This window comes from Entelurus aequoreus, linkage group LG20, assembly GCF_033978785.1.
Source record: "Entelurus aequoreus isolate RoL-2023_Sb linkage group LG20, RoL_Eaeq_v1.1, whole genome shotgun sequence".
Classification (NCBI taxonomy): Eukaryota; Metazoa; Chordata; class Actinopteri; order Syngnathiformes; family Syngnathidae; genus Entelurus; species Entelurus aequoreus.
This window is the reverse complement of record NC_084750.1, coordinates 46,918,909-46,933,938: the sequence shown is the minus strand read 5'-3', so window position 1 is coordinate 46,933,938 and position 15,030 is coordinate 46,918,909. Positions and strand designations below refer to the sequence as shown.

Below are 15,030 nucleotides of genomic sequence, written 5' to 3'. Positions count from 1 at the left end.
TTATATTTATAAATTACTGTTTATATTTATTCCTTATGTCAGAAAATAAGTCAACTTTCTTTTTATTTGATAAAAACATTTCTTACAAATTGATGTTTTACATCAAAAGAGCTGGTATATATATATATATATATATATATATATATATATATATATATATATATATATATATATATATATATATATATATATATATATATATATATATATATATATATATACATACATACAGGACTGTTTATATTAATGCATTATATCATGTCACAAAATGTTAAAGTAGGTAACTTTTTTTTTATTATTAAGTGAATCTATTCATTTCAAATTGTTGACATTTTTAATGTTTTCTAAAAATCTGTTATTTATTATTTGTACAGTACTGGTTATATTTATCTATTATATCATGCCAGAAAATGATAAAGTAGTCAACTTTTTAGTAAACTATTTAAAATGTATGTATCATTTTATTTGCCTATTAGGAAATGGTAAAAAACAAATATACATTTTAAAGAAAATGGTAAGAGAGAAAGGGAATGGATTATAAATAAGATGTTCTTCCTCCTACTCTTCTGACGTGTTGAATTATGCAACAGATGAACAATATCACCGTCTAAGTGTTTGATGGAGTTTATGTCAGGACTCTGGGGTTCTTCCACACTAAACTCATCCAACTAGGCCTTAATGGACCCTTTGAGTCACGCTGGAAGGAAAAAAAAAAAAAAAGTGTGTTCCGTGAACTGTTCCCAAACATTTGGACTTCCAGAAAAGAAGTGTCACGGTGTGGCTAATTTCCACTCTGTGTCTTTCCTCCACAGTACAGATCCACCACCTTGCCTGCCTTCAAGTACTACATCACCTGCGCCTGCCTCATCTTCTCCTGCATATTCATCGTGCAGGTCCTCGTCTTGCCCAAGTGAGTGGCCAAGTGAGTGGCCAAGTGAGTGGCCAAGCGAGTGGCCAAGCGAGTGGCCAAGCGAGTGGCCAAGCGAGTGGCCAAGTGAGTGGCCAAGTGAGTGGCCAAGTGAGTGCCCAAGTGAGTGCCCAAGTGAGTGGCCAAGTGAGTGGCCAAGTGAGTGCCCAAGTGAGTGGCCAAGTGAGTGGCCAAGTGAGTGCCCAAGTGAGTGCCCAAGTGAGTGGCCAAGTGAGTGGCCAAGTGAGTGCCCAAGTGAGTGGCCAAGTGAGTGGCCAAGTGAGTGGCCAAGTGAGTGCCCAAGTGAGTGGCTAAGTGAGTGGCCAAGTGAGTGGCCAAGGGAGTGGCCAAGCGAGTGGCCAAGTGAGTGGCCAAGCGAGTGGCCAAGCGAGTGGCCAAGCGAGTGGCCAAGCGAGTGGCCAAGCGAGTGGCCAAGCGAGTGGCCAAGCGAGTGCCCAAGCGAGTGCCCAAGTGAGCGGCCAAGCGAGTGGCCAAGTGAGTGGCCAAGTGAGTGGCCAAGTGAGCGGCCAAGCGAGTGGCCAAGTGAGTGGCCAAGCGAGTGGCCAAGCGAGCGGCCAAGCGAGTGGCCAAGCGAGCGGCCAAGCGAGTGGCCAAGCGAGTGGCCAAGTGAGCGGCCAAGTGAGTGGCCAAGTGAGTGGCCAAGTGAGCGGCCAAGCGAGTGGCCAAGCGAGTGGCCAAGCGAGTGGCCAAGTGAGTGGCCAAGCGAGTGGCCAAGCGAGCGGCCAAGCGAGCGGCCAAGCGAGCGGCCAAGCGAGCGGCCAAGCGAGTGGCCAAGCGAGTGGCCAAGCGAGTGGCCAAGTGAGTGGCCAAGTGAGTGGCCAAGTGAGTGCCCAAGTGAGTGGCCAAGTGAGTGGCCAAGTGAGTGCCCAAGTGAGTGCCCAAGTGAGTGCCCAAGTGAGTGGCCAAGTGAGTGGCCAAGTGAGTGCCCAAGTGAGTGGCCAAGTGAGTGGCCAAGTGAGTGGCCAAGTGAGTGCCCAAGTGAGTGGCTAAGTGAGTGGCCAAGTGAGTGGCCAAGTGAGTGGCCAAGCGAGTGGCCAAGTGAGTGGCCAAGCGAGTGGCCAAGCGAGTGGCCAAGCGAGTGGCCAAGCGAGTGGCCAAGCGAGTGGCCAAGCGAGTGCCCAAGCGAGTGCCCAAGTGAGCGGCCAAGCGAGTGGCCAAGCGAGTGGCCAAGTGAGTGGCCAAGTGAGCGGCCAAGCGAGTGGCCAAGCGAGTGGCCAAGCGAGTGGCCAAGTGAGTGCCCAAGTGAGTGCCCAAGTGAGTGGCCAAGTGAGTGGCCAAGCGAGTGGCCAAGCGAGTGGCCAAGCGAGTGGCCAAGCGAGTGCCCAAGCGAGTGCCCAAGTGAGCGGCCAAGCGAGTGGCCAAGTGAGTGGCCAAGTGAGTGGCCAAGTGAGCGGCCAAGCGAGTGGCCAAGTGAGTGGCCAAGCGAGTGGCCAAGCGAGCGGCCAAGCGAGTGGCCAAGCGAGCGGCCAAGCGAGTGGCCAAGCGAGTGGCCAAGTGAGCGGCCAAGTGAGTGGCCAAGTGAGTGGCCAAGTGAGCGGCCAAGCGAGTGGCCAAGCGAGTGGCCAAGCGAGTGGCCAAGTGAGTGGCCAAGCGAGTGGCCAAGCGAGCGGCCAAGCGAGCGGCCAAGCGAGCGGCCAAGCGAGTGGCCAAGCGAGTGGCCAAGCGAGTGGCCAAGCGAGTGGCCAAGCGAGTGGCCAAGCGAGTGCCCAAGCGAGTGCCCAAGCGAGTGGCCAAGTGAGTGCCCAAGTGAGTGGCCAAGTGAGTGGCCAAGTGAGCGGCCAAGTGAGTGGCCAAGTGAGTGGCCAAGTGAGCGGCCAAGCGAGTGGCCAAGCGAGTGGCCAAGCGAGTGGCCAAGTGAGTGGCCAAGCGAGTGGCCAAGCGAGCGGCCAAGCGAGCGGCCAAGCGAGCGGCCAAGCGAGTGGCCAAGCGAGTGGCCAAGCGAGTGGCCAAGCGAGTGCCCAAGCGAGTGCCCAAGCGAGTGGCCAAGCGAGTGGCCAAGTGAGTGGCCAAGCGAGTGGCCAAGCGAGCGGCCAAGCGAGCGGCCAAGCGAGCGGCCAAGCGAGTGGCCAAGCGAGTGGCCAAGCGAGTGGCCAAGCGAGTGGCCAAGCGAGTGCCCAAGCGAGTGCCCAAGCGAGTGGCCAAGTGAGTGCCCCAGTGAGTGGCCAAGTGAGTGGCCAAGCGAGTGGCCAAGCGAGTGGCCAAGTGAGTGGCCAAGTGAGCGGCCAAGTGAGCGGCCAAGTGAGCGGCCAAGTGAGTGGCCAAGTGAGTGGCCAAGTGAGCGGCCAAGCGAGTGGCCAAGCGAGTGGCCAAGCGATGTGGCCAAGTGAGTGGCCAAGTGAGTGGCCAAGTGAGTGGCCAAGCGAGTGGCCAAGCGAGTGGCCAAGCGAGTGGCCAAGCGAGTGGCCAAGCGAGTGGCCAAGCGAGTGGCCAAGCGAGTGGCCAAGCGAGTGGCCAAGTGAGTGGCCAAGTGAGTGGCCAAGTGAGTGGCCAAGCGAGTGGCCAAGCGAGTGGCCAAGCGAGTGGCCAAGCGAGTGGGCAAGCCCCAGCTGTGGCAGCAGACGGATGTGAGGAAGCTATTTGGGCAGGATGTAGAAATGACGGTGGTTATAGATCAGGCTGAGCAAAGCATAAAGGAGGGAGTCACGCTCATTTTACAGCCTGGGCGGGCCAAAGTGCTAATCCAGCGGCTGAAAGTCTGATCGATTTCCCAACTCAGCCCTCTTATTTCCCCGACCTCTGGTCAGGATGGAGCCGTGACGTCATGCACTGTAGAACACTTCTTAAATCAGGAGCACTGATGCCTTCAAGTGCATCCATTACACAAACTAGCATACATTCTGATAAATGCAGAAGACATTAGGAGTCTTCACCAGCTTTATGGTGTGGTGTGTTGCAGAAGTGCAGTGCTGGGGATCTCCTTTGGTGTGGCCTTCCTGCTGCTGGCTCTCATCCTGCTGCTGTGCTTTGCTGCTCACCTCCTGGTGAGTGCCACTCCCTCACTCACTCTTCAACACAATCAACTGGTGAGTGCCACTCCCTCACTCACTCTTCAACACAATCAACTGGTGAGTGCCACTCCCTCACTCACTCTTCAACACAATCAACTGGTGAGTGCCACTCCCTCACTCACTCTTCAACACAATCAACTGGTGAGTGCCACTCCCTCACTCACTCTTCAACACAATCAACTGGTGAGTGCCACTCCCTCACTCACTCTTCAACACAATCAACTGGTGAGTGCCACTCCCTCACTCACTCTTCAACACAATCAACTGGTGAGTGGCCACTCCCTCACTCACTCTTCAACACAATCAACTGGTGAAATGACAACTCCATGCACCAAATGATGCTGATATCTCAGGTAGTTTGGTTGTTTGTATTTTCACATCAACGTGTGAAGTCCAAGCGTCCACACACTCTCTATAATGCGACTATTGGTCATACGCGATGTGTCTCCCGTACACTGGGGGCGCTATTGGGGCGGTATAGCTCGGTTGGTAGAGCGGCCGTGCCAGCAACTTGAGGGTTGCAGGTTCGATCCCCGCTTCCGCCATCCTAGTCACTGCCGTTGTGTCCTTGGGCAAGACACTTTACCCACCTGCTCCCAGTGCCACCCACACTGGTTTGAATGTAACTTAGATATTGGGTTTCACTATGTAAAGCGCTTTGAGTCACTTGAGAAAAAGCGCTATATAAATGTAATTCACTTCACTTCACTATTTACTTTTAGCGCGGTTAAATTAATTTATTTTCCAGTTGACCTCCTGCTCCGGCCCGGCTGCACCAAATGATAATATAAATACATTTAATAAAGTCAAATACAAATAAGGCAACAAGAGAAGTATCCTACACTTCTCTTTTGTAAGTAAATGTGAACAGTCGATATGATCATCTACATCTACTATATGATCATCTACATCTACTATATGATCATCTACATCTACTATATGATCATCTACATCTACTATATGATCATCTACATCTACTATTATGATCATCTACATCTACTATATGATCATCTACATCTACTCTATGATCATCTACATCTACTATATGATCATCTACATCAACTATATGATCATCTACATCTACTATATGATCATCTACATCTACTATATGATCATCTACATCTACTATATGATCATCTACATCTACTATATGATCATCTACATCTACTATATGATCATCTACATCTACTATATGATCATCTACATCTACTATATGATCATCTACTATATGATCACCTACGTCTACTATATGATCATCTACATCTACTATATGATCATCTACATCTACTATATGATCATCTACATCTACTATATGATCATCTACATCTACTATATGATCATCTACATCTACTATATGATCATCTACATCTACTATATGATCATCTACATCTACTATATGATCATCTCACTATATGATCACCTACGTCTACTATATGATCATCTACATCTACTATATGATCATCTACATCTACTATATGATCATCTACATCTACTATATGATCATCTACATCAACATATGATCATCTACATCTACTATATGATCATCTACATCTACTATATGATCATCTACATCTACTATATGATCATCTACATCTACTATATGATCATCTACATCTACTATATGATCATCTACATCTACTATATGATCATCTACATCTACTATATGATCATCTACATCTACTATATGATCATCTACATCTACTATATGATCATCTACATCTACTATATGATCATCTACATCTACTATATGATCATCTACATCAACTATATGATCATCTACATCTACTATTGATCATCTACATCTACTATATGATCATCTACATCTACTATATGATCATCTACATCTACTATATGATCATCTACATCAACTATATGATCATCTACATCTACTATATGATCATCTACATCTACTATATGATCATCTACATCTACTTATGATCATCTACATCTACTATATGATCATCTACATCTACTATATGATCATCTACATCTACTATATGATCATCTACATCTACTATATGATCATCTACATCTACTATATGATCATCTACATCTACTATATGATCATCTACATCTACTATATGATCACCTACATCTACTATATGATCATCTACATCTACTATATGATCATCTACATCTACTATATGATCATCTACATCTACTATATGATCATCTACATCTACTATATGATATCTACATCTACTATATGATCATCTACATCTACTATATGATCATCTACATCTACTATATGATCATCTACATCTACTATATGATCATCTACATCTACTATAATGATCATCTACATCTACTATATGATCATCTACATCTACTATATGATCATCTACATCTACTATATGATCATCTACATCTACTATATGATCATCTACATCTACTATATGATCATCTACATCTACTATATGATCATCTACATCTACTATATGATCATCTACATCTACTATATGATCATCTACATCTACTATATGATCATCTACATCTACTATATGATCATCTACATCTACTATATGATCATCTACATCTACTATATGATCATCTACATCTACTATATGATCATCAACATCTACTATATTGATCATCTACATCTACTATATGATCATCTACATCTACTATATGATCATCTACATCTACTATATGATCATCTACATCTACTATATGATCATCTACATCTACTATATGATTTGCCTGAGAAGCTGGACAGGACAAAAAAAAATAAAAAATGAAAATATATATATATATTTTCTGGTTGACCTATGACGTCACCCTAGCCATTCCAGAGCCTTACAACTTGTTTTAATTGAACCTCATGATATTATTGGCTAAGTTTTATATTCATAAATGTAAGTTTCTCAATACTTGACCTCTTTTTGGGCCTTTAAAAAATAATAAGAACTCTACGTCAAATCAATCTCTACCTCTAACAAGCAAAAGCTGTGAAAACGATGATGTGTTCCACATTTAAATTATTTACTGAACTTGTGTGAGCCTATGGCTTTGCACTTTGTTATATATATATATATATTATATATATATATATATATATATATATATATATATATATATATATATATATATATATAATATATATATATATATATATATCGCATTCTATTTTAGTTACTTTACTGAGTTTACAACCCCCTGGTGCTGTTTTGTACTGTTTTTGTACTTATTTTGATTCTTATTATTTCTCGATTCTTTGTAAATGTTGCAGTTTATAAATAAAAGTTTATAAAATAAAATAAATAGTTTTTTTTTATTTTTTTTAAATGCAGCGTTCCACACTGCTCTTTTTCAACAGTTTTCCGTTTCTGCTGACTAATCATTATATTTTTTGTTTTATAAAAATAAATAAATTGAACCGTTTAAAAATATAATAATAATAATTAATTTCAAAAAACTGTATTATAGGCACAGATGAGAAATATTACGCCTCAAATAGATGACAGCATCAAGAACTGATCTTGGATTGCGCTCGGAATACGAAGAAAGTATCGGGGCGGATGCAAAGAAAGAGTATTTTCGAAGGAAAATCATGGAAACAAAACTTTTAAATGTCTCAAAGTTGATCCAAACAGCTCAGTTTATTGATGGGAGGTGTTTTACATCCGAAGGAAAACAGGTTCCTTCCAGAAGAAGGTTGCTATTGTTGTGGACTATCTTGCAAGTTTGTGCGGAAGTGAATCTAAATGTTTATGTACTCTTTATCATTCACACCTGCTTCATTATCGTTCATCTCATTCCTAGTTCGTTTCGGGAAATTAAGATGAACATTTTCTTAGCAGCATTCTAAAATAAATCTGTTACTTTATTTCTACCACCGACGCACTTCAAAATGTTTTGTTCTTTTAATTTGTGAAGTAAATAAACTCAAACATTCTCCTCTTGCTACGGTTTTATTGAATGGAATCTGCTTCCGGGTTTGCGCTATGAGACAGGCGCATGCGCGATAACAAGCGTCCTCTCCTGCCGCCCACCATAGACATCTTCTAAGGGTACGCAGCATGGAGCGCTACTGCCTACTGGCGCTGACGAGACGCGGGCCGCCATCTTGGAGTGGTGATCAGTGCAATTCATTTGGCAGGAGCAATGACATTTAATTAATTTGACCTCACTGAATACCACTGATTTTCACGTGCTTTTCTGTCATACGTGTAGCTATGATAAAGGACACATGTTTTATTATTCATAGTTTGCTTAACAGTAATAGAATATTCTTATATGCTATGAATGACCAGACGTCCCAGATCAAAACTGGGAATATAATTCCAGAGAAGGAGGAAAAAAACAGTCAGCTATTTTTAAATAGAAGAAACAATATGATGAGGTTATATATACATGCTACATAAACAATGTATGAATACATTAGATATCTATACATCTTATAGACTGTATCTGTGTTGCTGCAGCAGCAGAGAGTTTATTCTGTCTTGACACTTTGTATTGATATTTTCTATTACATTCTTCCTTAAATGATCATGTTTACACTGATTGTTTTATATGTATTTTTCATGTATGTCGCTTTGATAAAAGTGTCGGCCAAATACTTCAACATAAACATATATAAACACCTGAAAGTCTTTATATCAGCTAAAACCACCAATCTGTTTCACTGGATTCAGAATAAAACCAAATTATGTCTTACAATCTTTATCTTCATTATTTCAACTTAATGTTATTCAAGTATGACATTTTTAAATGTAATTCATTTCATTGACAAGCAATTCTATTATGGTCATACTCTTGTTTGCTAGCGGCTACGATTTCAGTCTATTGAAGATCTTTGCTCCTTCTCAACTCTGTGCTAATATTCTTTTCACAAAACACAACCAATAGTACGTTAATGTTAAATATTACTTGTGAAAAGTCATCCCCCGATTCCTATTTTCAACAGTCCGCTCATTTGAGCAGGAAAACGCTGAACACCATCTTTGTTTTCTACCTGTCAACTGTCAGTTTAGCATCTTTGTTTTCTACCTGTCAACTGTCAGTTTAGCATCTTTGTTTTCTACCTGTCAACTGTCAGTTTAGCATCTTTGTTTTCTACCTGTCAACTGTCAGTTTAGCATCTTTGTTTTCTACCTGTCAACTGTCAGTTTAGCATCTTTGTTTTCTACCTGTCAACTGTCAGTTTAGCATCTTTGTTTTCTACCTGTCAACTGTCAGTTTAGCATCTTTGTTTTCTACCTGTCAACTGTCAGTTTAGCATCTTTGTTTTTTACCTGTCAACTGTCAGTTGAGCATCTTTGTTTTCTACCTGTCAACTGTCAGTTTAGCATCTTTGTTTTCTACCTGTCAACTGTCAGTTTAGCATCTTTGTTTTCTACCTGTCAACTGTCAGTTTAGCATCTTTGTTTTCTACCTGTCACTGTCAGTTTAGCATCTTTGTTTTCTACATGTCAACTGTCAGTTTAGGCTGCTCGCCTGCTCCTCATCACCACTTCAAGATGGCGTCCCAATTTTCACTCAAAGTGTGTCACAATAAAAGCTCCAAAGCTTTATTTTGTTGTGTTTTTGCATTTCCAGCAAGGAGGAAGGGATCTGTGTGCTCCTTCGTGTGGTCGAGCACTTCCTCCCGCGTCATCGTCACCGACAACCCCTGGCTGCGACTAGTCCTCACCGTGACGACCACCACGCTCATCCTGGTGATGGCCGTCTTCAACATGGTGAGTCCAAGTGCAAACAGCTGAGGGTCGCGTGGTCCCGGCCTCATGACGGCGTTTCAATCGCTGTGTCACGCCCGTCACGGCGCTGTGAAGTCACATGTCACAAACAAGTCAACGGGACTCTTCATTAGGTACACCCGGGCGGCTCTAAGCACAATTTCAAGAAATTGTTTTACTATTTGTCTCAACTTTCATGTTTTGCACCTTATTCTTATTGCATTTTTTGGTCTCGATACGATTTTTGACCTCAGGTTTTATCCAATTTCGAGTCCAATCCGACAGTTATCGAACTGAAAATGTTTGAAACCAAAAAGTAAACACCTCAACAGTTTTTTTTATAAAGCTTATTAACTTGCTAATTTGCTAGTATTGTTGTAAATCAGATGACAATATTTGATGACGTTTAGCTCATGACACAGTAAGTTGAATGATGCGGACACGTTTGTTACTGGATACTTTCTGCCTCGGCGACTTTGTATGTGTAAGTAATATTATATTGACACGTGCTTAATTACGCTGCAATATTGTTCAGTTATTATTACAAATTTCTAGCTCCTTGTAGCCTATAGCCTAGCATGTTTAGCTTTTGTAAATAACTTGACTGAAATACAAGAAAAGGCCAAACTTTACCTTTACCATCTCATACGTCTTTGCTGATGTCAAACCAACGCCCCAGTAAGTAAATAAAATGAGTTTATATCAACATTTCAGCTTGTTCTCTTTACAATGGGCCCTTTTGCTTTTTTTTTAGTTTAATTTTATAATCACAGTGTGCCACAGGTCAATAAAAGATGGCCCTTGGGCTGTGCTTTGGTAAACCTGTTAAAAATAAATAAATAAACAATTCAAAAAAACTAAAAAATGCAATTTCAGTATAAATTTCTTGTGAATGCCTAAGAGTTAAAGCCAAAATAAAATGTACATAGTCCCTATCATGTGGCCAATAAGTGCTCTACATACTGTAAGTATACAAAGTACATAGTCCCTATCATGTGGCCAATAAGTGCTCTACATACTGTAAGTATACAAAGTACATAGTCCCTATCATGTGGCCAATAAGTGCTCTATATACTGTAAGTATACAAAGTACATAGTCCCTATCATGTGGCCAATAAGTGCTCTACATACTGTATGTATACAAAGTACATAGTCCCTATCATGTGGCCAATAAGTGCTCTACATACTGTAAGTATACAAAGTACATAGTCCCTATCATGTGACCAATAAGTGCTTTACATACTGTAAGTATACAAAGTACATAGTCCCTATCATGTGGCCAATAAGTGCTCTATATACTGTAAGTATACAAAGTGCATAGTCCCTATCATGTGGCCAATAAGTGCTCTACATACTGTAGTATACAAAGTACATAGTCCCTATCATGTGGCCAATAAGTGCTCTACATACTGTAAGTATACAAAGTACATAGTCCCTATCATGTGACCAATAAGTGCTTTACATACTGTAAGTATACAAAGTACATAGTCCCTATCATGTGGCCAATAAGTGCTCTATATACTGTAAGATATACCAAAGTACATAGTCCCTATCATGTGGCCAATAAGTGCTCTACATACTGTAAGTATACAAAGTACATAGTCCCTATCATGTGGCCAATAAGTGCTCTACATACTGTAAGTATACAAGTACATAGTCCCTATCATGTGGCCAATAAGTGTTCTACATACTGTAAGTATACAAAGTACATAGTCCCTATCATGTGGACCAATAAGTGCTCTACATACTGTATGTATACAAAGTACATAGTCCCTATCATGTGGCCAATAAGTGCTCTACATACTGTAAGTATACAAAGTACATAGTCCCCTATCATGTGGCCAATAAGTGCTCTACATACTGTATGTATACAAAGTACATAGTCCCTATCATGTGGCCAATAAGTGCTCTACATACTGTAAGTATACAAAGTACATAGTCCCTATCATGTGGCCAATAAGTGCTCTACATACTGTAAGTATACAAAGTACATAGTCCCTATCATGTGACCAATAAGTGCTCTACATACTGTAAGTATACAAAGTACATAGTCCCCTATCATGTGGCCAATAATGTGCTCTACATACTGTAAGTATACAAAGTACATAGTCCTTATCATGTGGCCAATAAGTGCTCTACATACTGTAAGTATACAAAGTACATAGTCCCTATCATGTGGCCAATAAGTGCTCTACATACTGTAAGTATACAAAGTACATAGTCCCTATCATGTGGCCAATAAGTGCTCTATATACTGTAAGTATACAAAGTACATAGTCCCTATCATGTGGCCAATAAGTGCTCTACATACTGTAAGTATACAAAGTACATAGTCCCTATCATGTGGCCAATAAGTGCTCTACATACTGTATGTATACAAAGTACATAGTCCCTATCATGTGACCAATAAGTGCTCTACATACTGTATGTATACAAAGTACATAGTCCCTATCATGTGGCCAATAAGTGCTCTACATACTGTATGTATACAAAGTACATAGTCCCTATCATGTGGCCAATAAGTGCTCTACATACTGTAAGTATACAAAGTACATAGTCCCTATCATGTGGCCAATAAGTGCTCTACATACTGTAAGTATACAAAGTACATAGTCCTTATCATGTGGCCAATAAGTGCTCTACATACTGTAAGTATACAAAGTACATAGTCCCTATCATGTGGCCAATAAGTGCTACTACATACTGTAAGTATACAAAGTACATAGTCCCTATCATGTGGCCAATAAGTGCTCTACATACTGTAAGTATACAAAGTACATAGTCCCTATCATGTGGCCAATAAGTGCTCTACATACGTAAGTATACAAAGTACATAGTCCCTATCATGTGACCAATAAGTGCTCTACATACTGTAATCATAAGTGTATGAATATTTACAGCTTTAAAGTGAAGTATTGCCATTCCTGTAGTGTTGATCATGTATTCAGACATGTAAATGTATTCAGACATGTATCCAAGTATTCAGACATGTATCATGTATTCAGACATGTATCAATGTATCATGTATTCAGACATGTATCATGTATTCAGACATATATCATGTATTCAGACATGTATCATGTATTCAGACATGTATCATGTATTCAGACATGTATCATGTATTCAGACATGTATCATGTATTCAGACATATATCATGTATTCAGACATGTATCATGTATTCAGACATGTATCATGTATTCAGACATGTATCATGTATTCAGACATGTATCATGTATTCAGACATGTATCATGTATTCAGACATATATCATGTATTCAGACATGTATCATGTATTCAGACATGTATCATGTATTCAGACATGTATCATGTATCAGACATGTATCATGTATTCAGACATGTATCATGTATTCAGACATATATCATGTATTCAGACATGTATCATGTATTCAGACATGTATCATGTATTCAGACATGTATCATGTTCATGTATTCAGACATGTATCATGTATTCAGACATATATCATGTATTCAGACATGTATCATGTATTCAGACATGTATCATGTATTCAGACATGTATCATGTATCATGTATTCAGACATGTATCATGTATTCAGACATGTATCATGTATTCAGACATGTATCATGTATTCAGACATGTATCATGTATTCAGACATGTATCATGTATTCAGACATGTATCATGTATTCAGACATGTATCATGTATTCAGACAAGTATCATGTATTCAGACATGTATCATGTATTCAGACATGTATCATGTATTCAGACATATATCATGTATTCAGACATGTATCAGTATCGACATGTATCATGTATTCAGACATGTATCATGTATTCAGACATGTATCATGTATTCAGACATGTATCATGTATTCAGACATGTATCATGTATTCAGACATGTATCATGTATTCAGACATGTATCATGTATTCAGACATATATCATGTATTCAGACATGTATCATGTATTCAGACATGTATCATGTATTCAGACATGTATCATGTATTCAGACATGTATCATGTATTCAGACATGTATCATGTATTCAGACATATATCATGTATTCAGACATGTATCATGTATCATGTATTCAGACATGTATCATGTATTCAGACATGTATCATGTATTCAGACATGTATCATGTATTCAGACATGTATCATGTATTCAGACATGTATCATGTATTCAGACATGTATCATGTATTCAGACATGTATCATGTATTCAGACAATGTATCATGTATTCAGACATGTATCATGTATTCAGACATGTATCATGTTTTCAGACATGTATCATGTATTCAGACATGTATCATGTATTCAGACATGTATCATGTATTCAGACATATATCATGTATTCAGACATGTATCATGTATTCAGACATGTATCATGTATTCAGACATGTATCATGTATTCAGACATTTATCATGTATTCAGACATGTATCATGTATTCAGACATGTATCATGTATTCAGACATGTATCATGTATTCAGACATGTTATCATGTATTCAGACATGTATCATGTATTCAGACATGTATCATGTATTCAGACATGTATCATGTATTCAGACATGTATCATGTATTCAGACATGTATCATGTATTCAGACATGTATCATGTATTCAGACATGTATCATGTATTCAGACATGTATCATGTATTCAGACATGTATCATGTATTCAGACATATATCATGTATTCAGACATGTATCATGTATTCAGACATGTATCATGTATTCAGACATGTATCATGTATTCAGACATATATCATGTATTCAGACATGTATCATGTATTCAGACATGTATCATGTATTCAGACATGTATCATGTATTCAGACATGTATCATGTATTCAGACATGTATCATGTATTCAGACATGTATCATGTATTCAGACATGTATCATGTATTCAGACATATATCATGTATTCAGACATGTATCATGTAATCAGACATGTATCATGTATTCAGACATGTATTCAGACATATATCATGTATTCAGACATGTATCATGTATTCAGACATGTATCATGTATTCAGACATGTATTCAGACATATATCATGTATTCAGACATGTACATGTATTCAGACATGTATCATTATCATGTTTCATTATTCAGACATGTATCATGTATTCAGACATGTATCATGTATTCAGACATGTATCATGTATTCAGACATTTCATTCAGACATTATCATGTATTCAGACATGTATCATGTATTCAGACATGTATCATGTATTCAGACATGTATCATGTATATCAGACATGTATCATGTATTCAGACATGTATCATGTATTCAGACAGGTATCATGTATTCAGACATGTATCATGTATTCAGACATTTCATATCATGTATTTTCAGACTTGTATCATGTATTCAGACATGTATCATTCAACTTGTATCACATTTCAGACATATATCATGTATTCAGA

At 39.6% G+C, this 15,030-nt stretch overlaps 2 protein-coding genes across 5 annotated transcripts in view; one reads left to right on the top strand and one right to left on the bottom strand.

Annotated features, from left to right (window-relative positions):
- Positions 1 to 9,641, top strand: part of LOC133636367 (adenylate cyclase type 2-like) — a 49,876-nt gene extending 40,235 nt beyond the window's left edge. The window contains exons 13-15 of the mRNA XM_062030358.1: positions 813 to 910; positions 3,825 to 4,246; positions 9,478 to 9,641. Of these exons, the coding sequence (XP_061886342.1) occupies positions 813 to 910; positions 3,825 to 4,246; positions 9,478 to 9,641 (684 nt within the window). The remainder of the gene's footprint in view (positions 1 to 812; positions 911 to 3,824; positions 4,247 to 9,477) is intronic.
- Positions 1 to 15,030, bottom strand: part of trim71 (tripartite motif containing 71, E3 ubiquitin protein ligase) — a 139,694-nt gene that overhangs the window by 103,951 nt on the left and 20,713 nt on the right. The window lies entirely within an intron of this gene.